At 35.3% G+C, this 13,417-nt stretch overlaps 1 protein-coding gene across 1 annotated transcript in view; it reads right to left on the bottom strand.

Moving 5' to 3' along the window:
• LOC145673050 (neurotrimin-like) overlaps positions 1-13,032 on the bottom strand; it is a 431,673-nt gene extending 418,641 nt beyond the window's left edge. Inside the window, exon 1 of the mRNA XM_081742390.1 lies at positions 12,926-13,032. Coding sequence (XP_081598516.1) covers positions 12,926-13,010 — 85 coding nt within the window. The 5' untranslated portion in view covers positions 13,011-13,032. The remainder of the gene's footprint in view (positions 1-12,925) is intronic.
• Between the last annotated feature and the right edge of the window lie 385 nt (positions 13,033-13,417).

The following is a 13,417-nucleotide window of genomic DNA, read 5'->3' as shown; positions in this document are numbered from 1 at the left end:
TTCATTTTGTGTTTGCTTTTGTTTATTAACAGCTGGTGTCTTAACAGCCAAATCGTGAACTAAGTTGTAAACAGACACCCACAGATTAGCACTGGAGAAATTTTGTTTGGAGATGCTAACTGAAGAAGTTTTGTACTAATGTCTCGAAGTGCATCGGGTGATTCTGCGAACTTTCGTTCTGTGTTAGTAATTGCTATATCCTAATATCCGAAACTCCTCTGCAAAAGACATTTGAAGAATGGTTTGGCTAGTGGCCTCCGGTTACTATTTGGTACCAAAATATGTTCATCATCTTCTTAGGTATTGAGCAACACCAATATCATTTCTCTATGACTTTTGGTTCAAGACATATAGCTCCTTAAATCTCTCGAAATCGGAACTTTTTTGGCCAATATCTCGAGAACGGTAAACCATAGAGACATGATATCGATGTTGATCAATACTTAAGAGGATGGTGAACATTTTAGTACCAAATAGTAACTGGTGGCCACTAGTTATATCTGTATTTTCAGTATATTCGGCGATAAAAAGAGAGAGCTCCATAAAGCTAATTCAGTAGATCCCCTAATACCGTACACAGGTTCCAAATATGTAAATATATTACCTATTGAATTTAATGAAATAAATTTAATATACAATTTCATAAAAATTTCAAAAAGATTATTTAAGTTCTTCTGGCAATGCTCTTGGAGTATTTTCAACTGGTTTGGCTCTGTTTTGTCGTGAAGTTTGTGGTATGTATACTTTGTTACAAAATATTTCATGTAACTCCCGAAGATTTTTTTAAAAAATCCTAGCTCATTAAGAATACAAAAAAATGTTACAATGACATACATTGAACAATGTAACAATATTAATATAATAAACGTTTTAAATTGATGAGATAGAATATCAGGTAACATCACTTCTTTGGCTCCATGAGGTAATCTATTTTTAACTATATGCAAGTGTGTTATACAGGGTGTTTGAAAACAACACCGACAACGTTTGAGAAGTGACTCCTCACACCAAGATAACACAAAAAGTATAGACCAACCTGGATGCACAAATGCTTCCTTTCGGAGTTATGGGCTGCCAAAAACATGAAAAAATGAAATTTACATGTCCAAAGCTCCAAAACTATTGAACCTACAGTAGTCGGGTCAAGACTTTATTTAGGAACTGGTATGTGGTCTATCCAAATATCTATGTTTCAGAATCCTGCGGTACTCCCGTAACAATGTTTATAAAGGTGGTTTGTGAGTACTCCAAATTATAAGACCGTAGCCAAACTCCCTCTACAAAAATGGTTGTGTGAGCACCTTAGGATTCTGAAACGTGTATTTTTGGATAGCCCACATATTAGTTCCTAAGTGAAGTCTTGACCCGACTACGGTAGGTTCCACGGTTTCGCAGCTATGGGCCTTTGAAGTTCATTTTTTCATGTTTTCGGCAGCGTATAACTCCGAAAGGAAGCATTTGTGCACCCAGGTTGGTCTATACTTTGCGTCTTATTTTGATGTCAGGAATCACCTCCCAAACGTTGTCGTTTTTGTTTTCAAACACCCTGTATGTTACTATCAAATTTGAGTACCAAAATGAGTTTCATTGTTTTTCTAAATTATTTTGTTCCAGCCCCCCTCAAAAATAATTTCTGGATCCGCCACTGATGTGGACATTGTTTATCCGTCGAGTATTGGATGTATGTTGCCTATGTTCTCCAGAATCTATTCGGTTGTTTGTAGAAATTGATAGTGTGTGGACCTTAATGTTACGAGTGGGTTGCTTGATAGTTTTGAAGAGTCGTGCTCCAGATGCAATGTTGCCCGTTCTATGGTCCTGTGTTTTGCATGTGACGCAAAATTGGTTTTACGGAGTGTTGGTACATTGATTTGGTGAATGTTGTTCGCTACAATAATAATAGATTATTTTGTTGCAACAGTGTTGATGTCTGGTGTCCATATATAATAGTGAGTGCAGGGAGGGGATCGATCTGCGCTCCTAGAATTTTCGAATCGTTAACGAATAAACCCTATTGTGATGCCATTAGTGATCTAAAAGCTATTAGCCTGAAGGTCTTTTGAGAAAGTCAGAAATAGTGGTATCAGTTCTGTTCTTCATCTGATTTCATTCTTTAACGTTAGTGTGGTTAATATCTTTCTCATTGAGGTCTGATTTAATGCTTTGTAGATGTCATGTACCCCACATGATGGAAGTTTCTTATTTAATTTCTTGTGTTCTCGCTGCATTACTTCTATAATAGTCTTCCGTATTACAACTGGTGTTTCTTGCCAAAGTTATGTAATTGAAGTTATATGAATGTTAAACATCAATAAATAAACAAACAAAATCACCACCATCTCTGGTTCGGCCTTGATTAAACCACATTATTTCTGTAAAAATTATGATTTTTTAAATACAATTTTTAGTTTTAGCTATGATCTTTTTCATTTATCTGTCTAAAATTACAATGACGCACTACGTTTCATAATTTATTTCTTTTATTCAAACATAGACTCATCACAACGCTGGATTTTGTTAGTTGTAGACTTTTGAGTTATTTGCAACAGCAGGTTTAACACTTAGATAATATCATTACCATGTACAATATTGTAGAAATTTACATGCCTTCACTTTTGTGATCAATTCACAATCATTGCATTAACAAAACGCAATTGGGTATAAACTCATATGAACACTCGAAGTTAAGTTTCCTGAAATTATATATGTTTTTTTGGAACAGTGGGTTCAGTCTAACTCAAGAAATAATTAATCTGAAAAATCTAAAAATTGTGAGTATTTCTATCTGTTCTTTTGTAACAGTACATTTAACTTTGGAGAATCATGCTGAAATGTCACTGATGATTTGTTCTAGGAAACGACTGATCTTATTAACCAATAATATTCCACTGAACGGCACTTATAGTACACGTTCATTACACAGTCACATCTGCTGAATAAATTTCCATAGAGAATGGAATTGATTGTGAATACTAATTTTAGAGAAAAACATTTATTTCTCTGGGCTAATTATATAGAGGAACTTTTGTCGGCTTAAGGGAACTTCAACGAAATAACGAAAGACGAAACCGTCTTTTAAGGGTTAAGCTTCCGAACTCGTAACTAAATATCCAGTTGAACGGTTTAAAACACATACAACTTGGGCTTACGAAGTGTATTCAAGAAGTATCAACCTTAAAGTACCCGTCAACGCCTAATGTCACCTACAGGTTACACTAATTTAAAGGCGTCTTCTTCCTTGTACAATACGTGGACTTCGAAACATTTTTATGTGGTGATGCAACATACATAGGTAAGTAGCTGGAGCTACTGTGGTTCACTAGGACCCATTGGTAGACGATTGGTGAACAAAAAGACTCCTTTAAAGTAGTGTAACTTGTAGGGGACGCTGGGCGTTGACGGGTTAAGTTTTTAGCACATGAACCAATGAAGCGCGGGGACTTTCTTCAGTGAAGATGTAGAACGGACAGTCATACGCAGTCGCGAATATTTTCCCGCCCGCAGAAAGCATCAGTAGCATGCAGTCGACCAACGAGTGAAGACGTGTAGTGAGCGTTCGTAGGATTTCCATTTTTTGACAGAAAAACTTGAGCAGCGGTATTACATCAAATTTTGTCAAAAGCTTGGCGATACCCAAGCGGAAACCATTGGCAAGGTTCAACAGACTTTCAGGGACAGTGCCTTGAGCATCTCACGCATAAAGGTGTGGTACAACCGCTTTAAAGATGGTCACATATCAGTGGACAGTGAACCACGTTCAGGTAGGCAATCAACAAGCCGCCAAAGTGGCAATATCATTGAGCAAGTGCGAACTGTGGTCTTTCAGGAACGTCGTATCACACTCCGAAAAATTGCAAACGATATAGGGATAAGCATCGGATAGGTACATTCGATTTTCAAATTTGGGCATGAGGAGAATGTTCGTGAAATTTGTACCGAAGCTGCTAACAACAGAGCACAAGCAATGTCGTCTGGACATCGCACAGAACATGCTGGACAATGCAAACGGTAATCCAACTTTCTGAATACCGTGATGACAGGCGATGAAACATGCGGTTATGGATAGGACCCGATTTGTGTCAAGAGAAGATTTTATGTGGAATGCAACGGTACGGTTTCTCACCATACCAAAAACTGCGCTCCAGTAGTATTTCCAACAATGGCGACAGCTCTGGAAGAAGTGTGTGCAATACCAAAAAGACCACTTTGAAGGGGATTAGTGTTTCGGATTTCCAAGTCAAAAAATGTATTTTTACCAATCAAAAGTTTGATACATTTTGAACACACCTCGTAGACAGTTCATCTTACTTAAGTTGCAGTCGGTAGTCTATATATATATATATAATACAATTCATTTCTTCTTAATTGAAATGAGCATAAATAACATGATTTTCTTTCTTTTCTCAAACGAAGTTGTATTCCCGCCACCTACTTTTCGTTACGTAGCATGAGCTAAGCCTTTGCGAAAAATTTAAAACTAACTTTTATCACTTGGGAATTGTTAGGGAAGGATGAGAATTAAATTCAGAGATAAAAAAAAAGAAGTATCATATTCATCAAATATTCTCTCTCTTTTTTTTTTAAAAAAAAAAGTAAAAAGTAAACTCGTCTGTCGTGGAATTTAATAAACTCTTGCTAACCCTAGATATAACTTTATACGTTCTCTCATTTTTTGGGGTTCGTTTTATTATGAGCATTTTTTTTTTTTACCACACCAGCTAAAGATAGGTATTCATCGCTGTTGTTAGTAATTTGTTTGGCAAAAATGATAGACGTATACACGAAGAATTGTGCGTAAAATAGATAAGTATCATACAAAAGAACATTCTTAGAGTGAATAAGATATATTTACACATGACTTTAAAACAAAAGTAAGTTTTGGTAGACAAGATCTTGTCTGTGCGATTTCAGGAGTACTCCAGTTTTCTCCCATATTCTCATTCTATCAATTCTACCATCCCCATTCATTTGCTTTAAGCATTTGTCTTCCTTAGCCTAACGAGCATAATCGTGGGACGTTAAACTGAAAGATTTCATTCAGTACACGATCTAGAACGAACCCGTGGATCCTAGCACCCTAGTTTTTGAGTGATAAAAGTGGTTTAAACTATTATTTATATATTTTTGAAAGAATATAGTAAACTCATGATATATCTATCATAGTTTGGGGTCTGGTTGCCCCCTAAAGCGTTTATCTTCTAGATCAGCCTCTGATTTCGTTTTATCTTTAGTTTAAAACAAAAAAAAAGTACGGCAAGTGAAATTCAGGGGCCGTCTGTGCTTTCTTGCTCGCTGTCATCACTCTACTTGCCAACAATATTGTCCAAAATTGTGACGGATGACGATAAAATTTGAGCGTCTACGTCAACATACCAATCAGAAAACAATATGGCGAACGTCCTAAACCTGTTGACCTTTGCCTAAGATACCTATTATGAATTATAACATCATATACGCGCATTTTCCTTCTTCATTTTTTTTTTAAATTAATTTTCCTATACATTGTCAGTATTATCATACCAGTTTTTTATAACGATATTAATACAGAAGTTTGTTTGCTTATATATCATATCGGTTTGGCGATGCTGATGGTACCAATGTATGAGCTAGTTAGTTGCGTTAAAATTATAGAAGAGGCGTTGCTGTCAGTGTGGTGTCTCAGCTTGGAATGACGGCAAAGAAATTTAATCTGGTCCATTCCACTGTTGACCACAACCTCAGCCCGTGTCACATCCCTGAATGTAAGACAAATCGCTGCAAACTGAACGAAATAAAGTTGAAAGAGTCAAAACTGAAGACGGTTGTTACTGAATGAGGCCTATACATAACCGATTTGTAAATGAAACATGTGGGTAATTACGCACTCTGGCACAATTGGCGAACGACGTATTACCGCCAGTGAAGATAAACCCTTTCGCAGATAATATTGACTGTCGCAGGACCCGGTTCCTGGGGTAAATCGGAAGTATAAGCCATCAAAAACATAAAGGTAAATGCGCCCACTTCCAGAAATCCTTCAAGACCCCCAATCTATGGGAAAGATATCGTTAGGGAATTCCTGTGTCTGTACTAGAGGTCTGCACGGGCCGGAATTTTTAACCCAAGCCCGAACCGAGTCCGAAATACGTTTTATCATTTCGGCCCGAGCCCAGCCCGAGCTCGAGTGATAATCAAATGAGACAGAGACTTAATAATTAACGTAAAATTGTATTTTTATTAACATGAATTAAAGGTTTAATTTTGCAGTTGTGCTTTAAAAGTTCTCCATAAAGAACGGTCCAATAAATGTCGTTGTACAGTATACTTACAAAGTTAGGCCCGAGAAGGCCCGAGAAATATGGTAGTATATTTAAATATTTACGACCCGAGCCCGACCCGGACCCGTTGAGCCTTAAATCATATCTAATGCTTGGTAGGCCTGCGTCTGGCCCGCGGGCTCGTCCCGAGCCAGTGCAGACCTCTAGCCTGTACTGTGATCTAAATTGTTTTTAGGTGAAATTGCAAAGACGGACAATAGTTCGTAATATGAAGATCCAATGGAACACAATCAACGGTAGCGACACAGGTTTAAAAAGGATTAGTATACTTTGAAATTCGGTTAATATAAACCCAACAATCTTATGTATATTATAAAGATAAGAAATGATCAAGGAAGATCAACTCCTGTCTAATCTCTTTCAACTCTAAGTTGCAATAAACAAATTCCTTCCGCTATTCGTATTATAAATTGCTACCGATACCTCATGCCCTCGCTTCATGTACGCTTTCTTCTTCAAAGATACTAACTTCACCCAGAGTCACATATGTTGGTGTCTATCTAGACAGAAAATTCCTTTTCAAAAAGAATCTTCTCCAGTAATCAACAGTGAGATTTCAATCAATTTACAGCACCATACGGCTGAACACTTGCATCACAAAACCTGAATCCATTATATACACTATTACAATAGGATTATACTTGCTTTTGGAAAATAATGTGTGAAAACATGCATCGCTATTCAACAAATGTTTCACACGATCAGAAGAATGCAGCAAAGTTGGTATAGATTGATCATCCCAGTGATACACTTATCAGTCAACTTCACGAGGAACTCAATATTCCTTTCTTGGCGGAAGTCATACACCAAAGTCCTATATAAGACGTTGGACCCATTTCGACTCGTATACACGATGTCAGACCAACACACTAATCTTTAGAGGCTCAATCATGGGCAATATAAATCACCTTCGAAAAGGATTGTGAGCATTTCACTTACCACACTCTTGTCACCACACCACACGGTCACGAATGACCATCTAATAAGGGGTAAGGATTTAAGGAAACTCGGAAATCAAGCTATAAAGATATACCTAATCCTAACCCTTCTGGATCACGCAGAGTGCATGCAGTAGAGATCTAGCAGTATTTCCTAAAACAATATTTAAAAATGAAATTCTGAACAACCAACCGTTATACTAATTAATACATATATTAAAAGTACGTGTTATTAATATGTAAATACCTCCGTTGCTGTTATTTCACCATAGTAGTCGCTGAGTAAGTGGTAAAGCATTTTCTCAACATACAGGCAGAGCAAACATCTACATACTTAGTTAAACTTGCGCCAGAAAAAAAGTACATCATTACGAATCATTAAGTGCATTGTTTTATTATTTTGTTCAGAGCATCTAATTATTTTATTATTTCGTAATTTCTATCTGGATTGTCTCTCATTAAATCTATCTATGTTAGTGTATCTAAAACTATTTAAATAGTTTTATATGGTAGTTTTATGATAAAACCACACTTTTAGTGACAAACTACTTTGCGTAAGAATACGTGCCTCAGTAATGCAAGTTATTCATGGCTTTGCTCATACTAGTTCAGAAGTAAGAAGGAACAGATAATAGTAAGAAAAGAATTATGTTTTCAGTAACGAACTATTTTGGATAAGAGTGCATATACCTGTAACTCAGCAACAAATCAACTTGATTTATTTAAGTATGGCTTTGTTTATAGTAGTTCAGAAGTAAGAATGAACAGATAATAGTAAGAAAAGAATTTTTTGTCAGTAACGAACTATTTTGGATAAGAGTTCGTATATCAGTAACTCAGCAACAAATCCGCCTCATTTACTTAAGCATTGCTTTGTTTATAGTAGTTCAGAAGTAAGAATGAACAGATAATAGTAAGAAAATAATTTTTTCAGTAACGAACTATTTTGCATAAGAGCGCGTGTATTATGTAGTAACTCAGCATCAAATCAGCCTGATTTAGTTAGTCATGGCTTTGCTCATACTAGTTCAGAAGTAAGACGGAAGAATAATAGTAAGAAAAGAATTATGTTTTCAGTAACGAACTATTTTGGATAAGAATGCATATACCAGTAACTCAGCAACTAATCAATTTGATTTATTTAGGTATGGCTTTGTTTATAGTAGTTCAGAAGTAAGAAGGAACAGATAATAGTAAGAAGAGAGTTGTGTTTTCAGTAACGAACTATTTTGGATAATATTGAATATCTCAGTATCTCAGGAGTAAATCTGCCTGATTTAGTAACGCATGGCTTTGTTCATGATCATTTAGAAGTAGCATGGTGTAGATAATAGTTTTGTAGATGATGAAATATGTTGGAATCAATCCCTGCGTTGTGTAAAGTATAGGGGTAAGATAACATTATGATAAGTATTTTTTTTAAAGAGTACCACATGGAAATGCATTTGCACCCCAAGAAATAATATCACATTACTATACGCGACAGGAAATTAATTTTACTAACTTTTTCATTTAAGAAAAATGAGCTTAATTAGCTTCTTAAAAGTACTTTAAAATAACTTTAAAATATTCAAGACATCATTATCATACAAGAGAGTTCAGTTCTTTCTTTCCTTTCTTTTTACATTTTATTCCATTATACACTTTTTTCCTTTTCTTTTCATAAGTTATACTTAAAAAAAAAAGTTAGAGCATGGGTAACTGCAAGAGTGTGGTAACTTAAAAGAAAAGAAAGTTTCACACACTTTGAGACAACCTAAAATATGAAGAAAATTTGTTAGATTTATAGGAGAACCTTCCGGGATGAGCACCTTAACTATTACTATTAGAATATATATATATATATATATATATATATATATATATATATACGAGGTGTTGCTGCCCTTTTTCCGGCCTTCATCTTCTGCGAATATACTGTGATCAAGAGTAGCTATGAACTCTCACTGTAACGCTAGGATGGGAAAGATAGTACGCTAACGTCAGCAAGAAGTTATTAATGGTCATATTAGCTATCTTGTTTTTTTCTTTCAAAAAAGGAAATAAAGAAGAAGAAGAAGAAGAAGGAAAGAGAAGGTGAAAGAACAGGAAGAATGAAGTAAGTAAGAAGGAAAGAAAAAGCAGATTAAAGACAACGAAAGCAGAGGGGAAGAGAGATGGTTGGTGTGTAACAAAGAAGATAACCAGGATGAGAAAAGTAAAAAGAAGGTCATTAATTTAGATCTGCGGTACACGAAGTAGAAAACGAAAAAAAAAATAAAAGAACTTTTACTGTAGAGAACCCAGACCTAGTGCTCTATATTGGAAGAAGAAAGGAAGACGAAGAAGAAAGCGTGATTTTTTGTTAACGAACTTTAAAACGAAAAATGGGCTTCCCCCCATTTTTCAACTTTGTTAAAAAGTTTTGCCCTCTCCTTTTTACCTACCATTCTTAGTCAAGAGCTAAAACTAGTAATATATATATATATATATATATATATATATATATATATATATATATATATATATATATATATATTATAATTATTAAACTTTATCTTCGTAAAAAAGGAAGTAAATGGAAGACTCAACATAATTATTTCTTCAAGAAAATGAAAGATGTACATGTATGGACATGATGTAGCATGTAAATCGTTGTCAGGAAGAAAGAGAGAGGATTCTTTTTTTAAAAAAAGTATATTTTACATGCTAATCTTAAAACAATTCAATTTAAATCTCACTTTGAACCACGCTCGCATTAAAAGAATAAATTAATATGTTATATCGAAAAATATTAAACTGTAAAAGTTTCTTATTTGAATAATGAACATGTAAGGAAAATACTTTCACTATGTTACGTAGTGAAGTAACGGTATTTAATGAAAAGCAGCCACGCCAAATTGTACAAAAAGGACCAAACTAGTGCTCTCAACGGGTCGGGTTGAAGACCGACCCGACCCGACCCGTGATCCGATCCGATTGACCTGACCCGACAACCCGACCCGAGCTGCCCCGATTGACCCGACCCGAATAACCCGACTCGAGATGACCAGACAACCCGATCCGAGCTGATCCGACTGACCCGACCCGACAATCCGACCCGAGTTGACCCGACCCGACCCGTTTGAGAGCACTAGACCGAACTACAGTCTTATAATAAAATGAGCCGGTTGAGAATGTTCCAAAAGCATTTCCAGAACCAACTTAAAAAGAATTAATTTCTCTTATCAACTTCTACAGGTTTTATACCAATTATTCTTTTTTACTTTATTATTATACTCATTAAACAATTCTTGTAATATATCTATCTTTTTATAATTTGCTTGAGTACTCAATTTCTCTCACATGTCTTGTTTTAAAAGTTCAGTTAAAGAGTTCTACGATATGTTGTTTCACGAAGACACATGTTCAAAATGAAGGACTCAAAATTTAAAAAAAATTGCAAAATATAATCTCTCTATGACTTACGGTTCCCGAGATATGGTTCCCTAAATCTCCCGAGATCAGAACATTTTGGCCAGTGTCTCGGAAATGGTAGCCAGTTGGCCAGTGGCCATCGGTTACTATTTGATACTAAAATGTTCACCATTCTCTTAGGTATTGATCAAAACCAATATGATCTCTCTATGACTTAAGGTTTCCGATATATGGCTCCTTAAATCTCCCGAAATCGGAACATTTTGGCCAATATCTCGGACAGTAAGAATGACGCGAAAAATTCCACCACTTTCTCAGATAATTTTTGATATTGTTTTTTATTGAAGGGCTCAAAATTGAAAAATTCGCAAATAACAGACAGACACATACACACAGATATAAAGAATTCAGTAACGTACTTTTCTAGTTCGTTGAAAACTCATGCAGAAACGAATTTAGAAACTTATATTCATTAAAATACAGTTTTTGTTTTCTATTTGATTTCGTTGAACGTTTTCCCGTTGTTACGTGTCGCGATACGAAAATGTGCAAAAATTATGAAAATTAAAAATTGCAAGACAACCAATGGCTTGTTAACCAAATAAAAATGCATACCAAAAACAAAATCGATATTTAATACTATCTTCATAAGTTACGTTATTCTTTCTTGTTCACTCTTCTTCGAATAACATCTTGACGAATCAAGTCGAGACAAATCTATTTATTCCTTGGGCAGACGTAAAAGACGTCTGTCTTCTTTGCCTGCTTTTTCCCAGTGAAAATCCAAAAACAGAACAATCTGTGGCTAATTTTCAAAGAACAAATTTACAAGACAAAATGGCTATCAATAGGTTTCTCCATGTTTGCCGATTACTACTTTTACTCTCCTTCAGATTGTGTACAATTCTTTTCAAAGTTACTTCAGTTCTTCTTGATTTAAGCGTATGGCCTTGAATAAGGACGTTTCTTAGTTCTCGCTTTGTTCCTTGATATCTAATCAAAGATTGTTTTGTACACTTATCATCATTTCTTCTTCCATTATGATCGATCCATTGTCACTGCAATGCTATTTTTTTCATGATAATATCCGCCACTCTCGTCATCTTTTTGAATTCATGTGATTATTTTCCTGTATTTTCAGATGTACATCTTTCCATGTCTTGTTCTGAATATGTAGACGGTGAATGTCTGATTACGTAGATTGTTGTTTTTGTTTGTTTGTTTGTTTATTGGAGTTCAACGTACCTTTTCACCTCTCAGGTTATATGAGAGTGGATCGGCAACTTAAGGAAGAACCCGAACGACTATAATATGTTCAAATTATAATGTTCTTTCCCCAAGAATCGAATCCAGAACCAACTGTGCACAGGCTAGTCAACAAGAGTCCAAGCGTCACAACGATTATTGGTTTGATCTCTAAAAACACTGAAACGTGGAACAATTGTCGATTGTATACCCCCACATAAACATTTGAGCGGGACAACAGAACTAGAAATATATTTTATATTTCATTTGATTTTCAATTTAGAGTCCCTTTTTAACTGCAAAACTATATGAAACTAGAACCTACAGCTTAACATGGGATCCAAACCACATAAGCTTCTGCCGGGAATCAAACCCGAATCTCCCACGCCAAAGATACGTACGCCAACCGCTTAACCACGTGTGAGCTCAAATATATTTTAGAAAGGCTATTTATTATCCATTGCACAGTTTCTAGCTTCATACCTTTTAAAATTCAGAATCTGTCTCGGGAGAAATATTCTAAACGAATATCAAAAGTCACGGTAGCAAGAAAAAACAAAAATTTGAGGAGGTTTTAAAATTGAAGGATTATTTCATTATTCTTGATTGTACACGAGATAATGCTTGTGTTAAGCAGTTCTTTGTAATATTACCATTTGCAAACAAAGGCACTACTCTGAAATCGAGAATAATTCTATATTTTCTTGACGATATTTTGTCATCGACACTTTCACTTCTCATATGTGCTATTCAACTGACAAAGGGCCCTACGGGGATCCCTCGCCTCTAGGTCCCACAAGAGCTATGGCTCGCGTATCTTCACGCTCTTTTATTGTAATTTTAAAAATATAAAACATTAGACTAAGTTGTTATGTTGGGTGTAAACATAACTAAATGTCATGGTTATAGTAACTCTATAACCATTAACATTTACTAATTTCTGTACAAATTTCATTAACATGGGGAAAAACCCGTCAAAATGGTTAAATATATAGAAATATAGTTTCTTATAAATAAGAAAGAACTTACCTTTCTCATAGGAAACGACTAGAAGAATTGGCGGGAAGAGTAAGAGAGCGAGTACCACGTGCTGTCCAGTGATGCAGTCCCGCATTCTGAAATTAAGACAAAAAGTATATTACAATATTACGTTGATTATATTATGGAAAACACATGTACATATACAATAGGCATATATAAATAATAAATCGACGTTATTTGTTACATCGTTACGGAAAAAACGTTTGAAATAAATTTGGAACTTAAGTTAGCACTTTACTCGAGCTGGGTTTTTAATTATGTCACTTTATTTCTTAAATGGGCGAATGCGTAACCCAATGAAGAGAAAGTGGACTTAGAAACTTGTCGATCAAATATTTTCTACAAAACTTAGCAATTGGCTCGAACTCGGCTTTTGTATAATTTCAATTCGATTGAAAAAATATATACCCAGGAAAGAGTGGGTATACAAATGCTAAGGGGAGAAAGGAGATTCAAATATATATATTTCATGTACCGTAT

This window comes from Thermobia domestica, chromosome 16 (assembly GCF_964235325.1).
Source record: "Thermobia domestica chromosome 16, izTheDome1.hap1.1, whole genome shotgun sequence".
In the NCBI taxonomy this organism is placed as follows: domain Eukaryota; kingdom Metazoa; phylum Arthropoda; class Insecta; order Zygentoma; family Lepismatidae; genus Thermobia; species Thermobia domestica.
The sequence above is the reverse complement of the archived record's forward strand: the minus strand, read 5'-3'. Positions and strand labels throughout refer to the sequence as shown.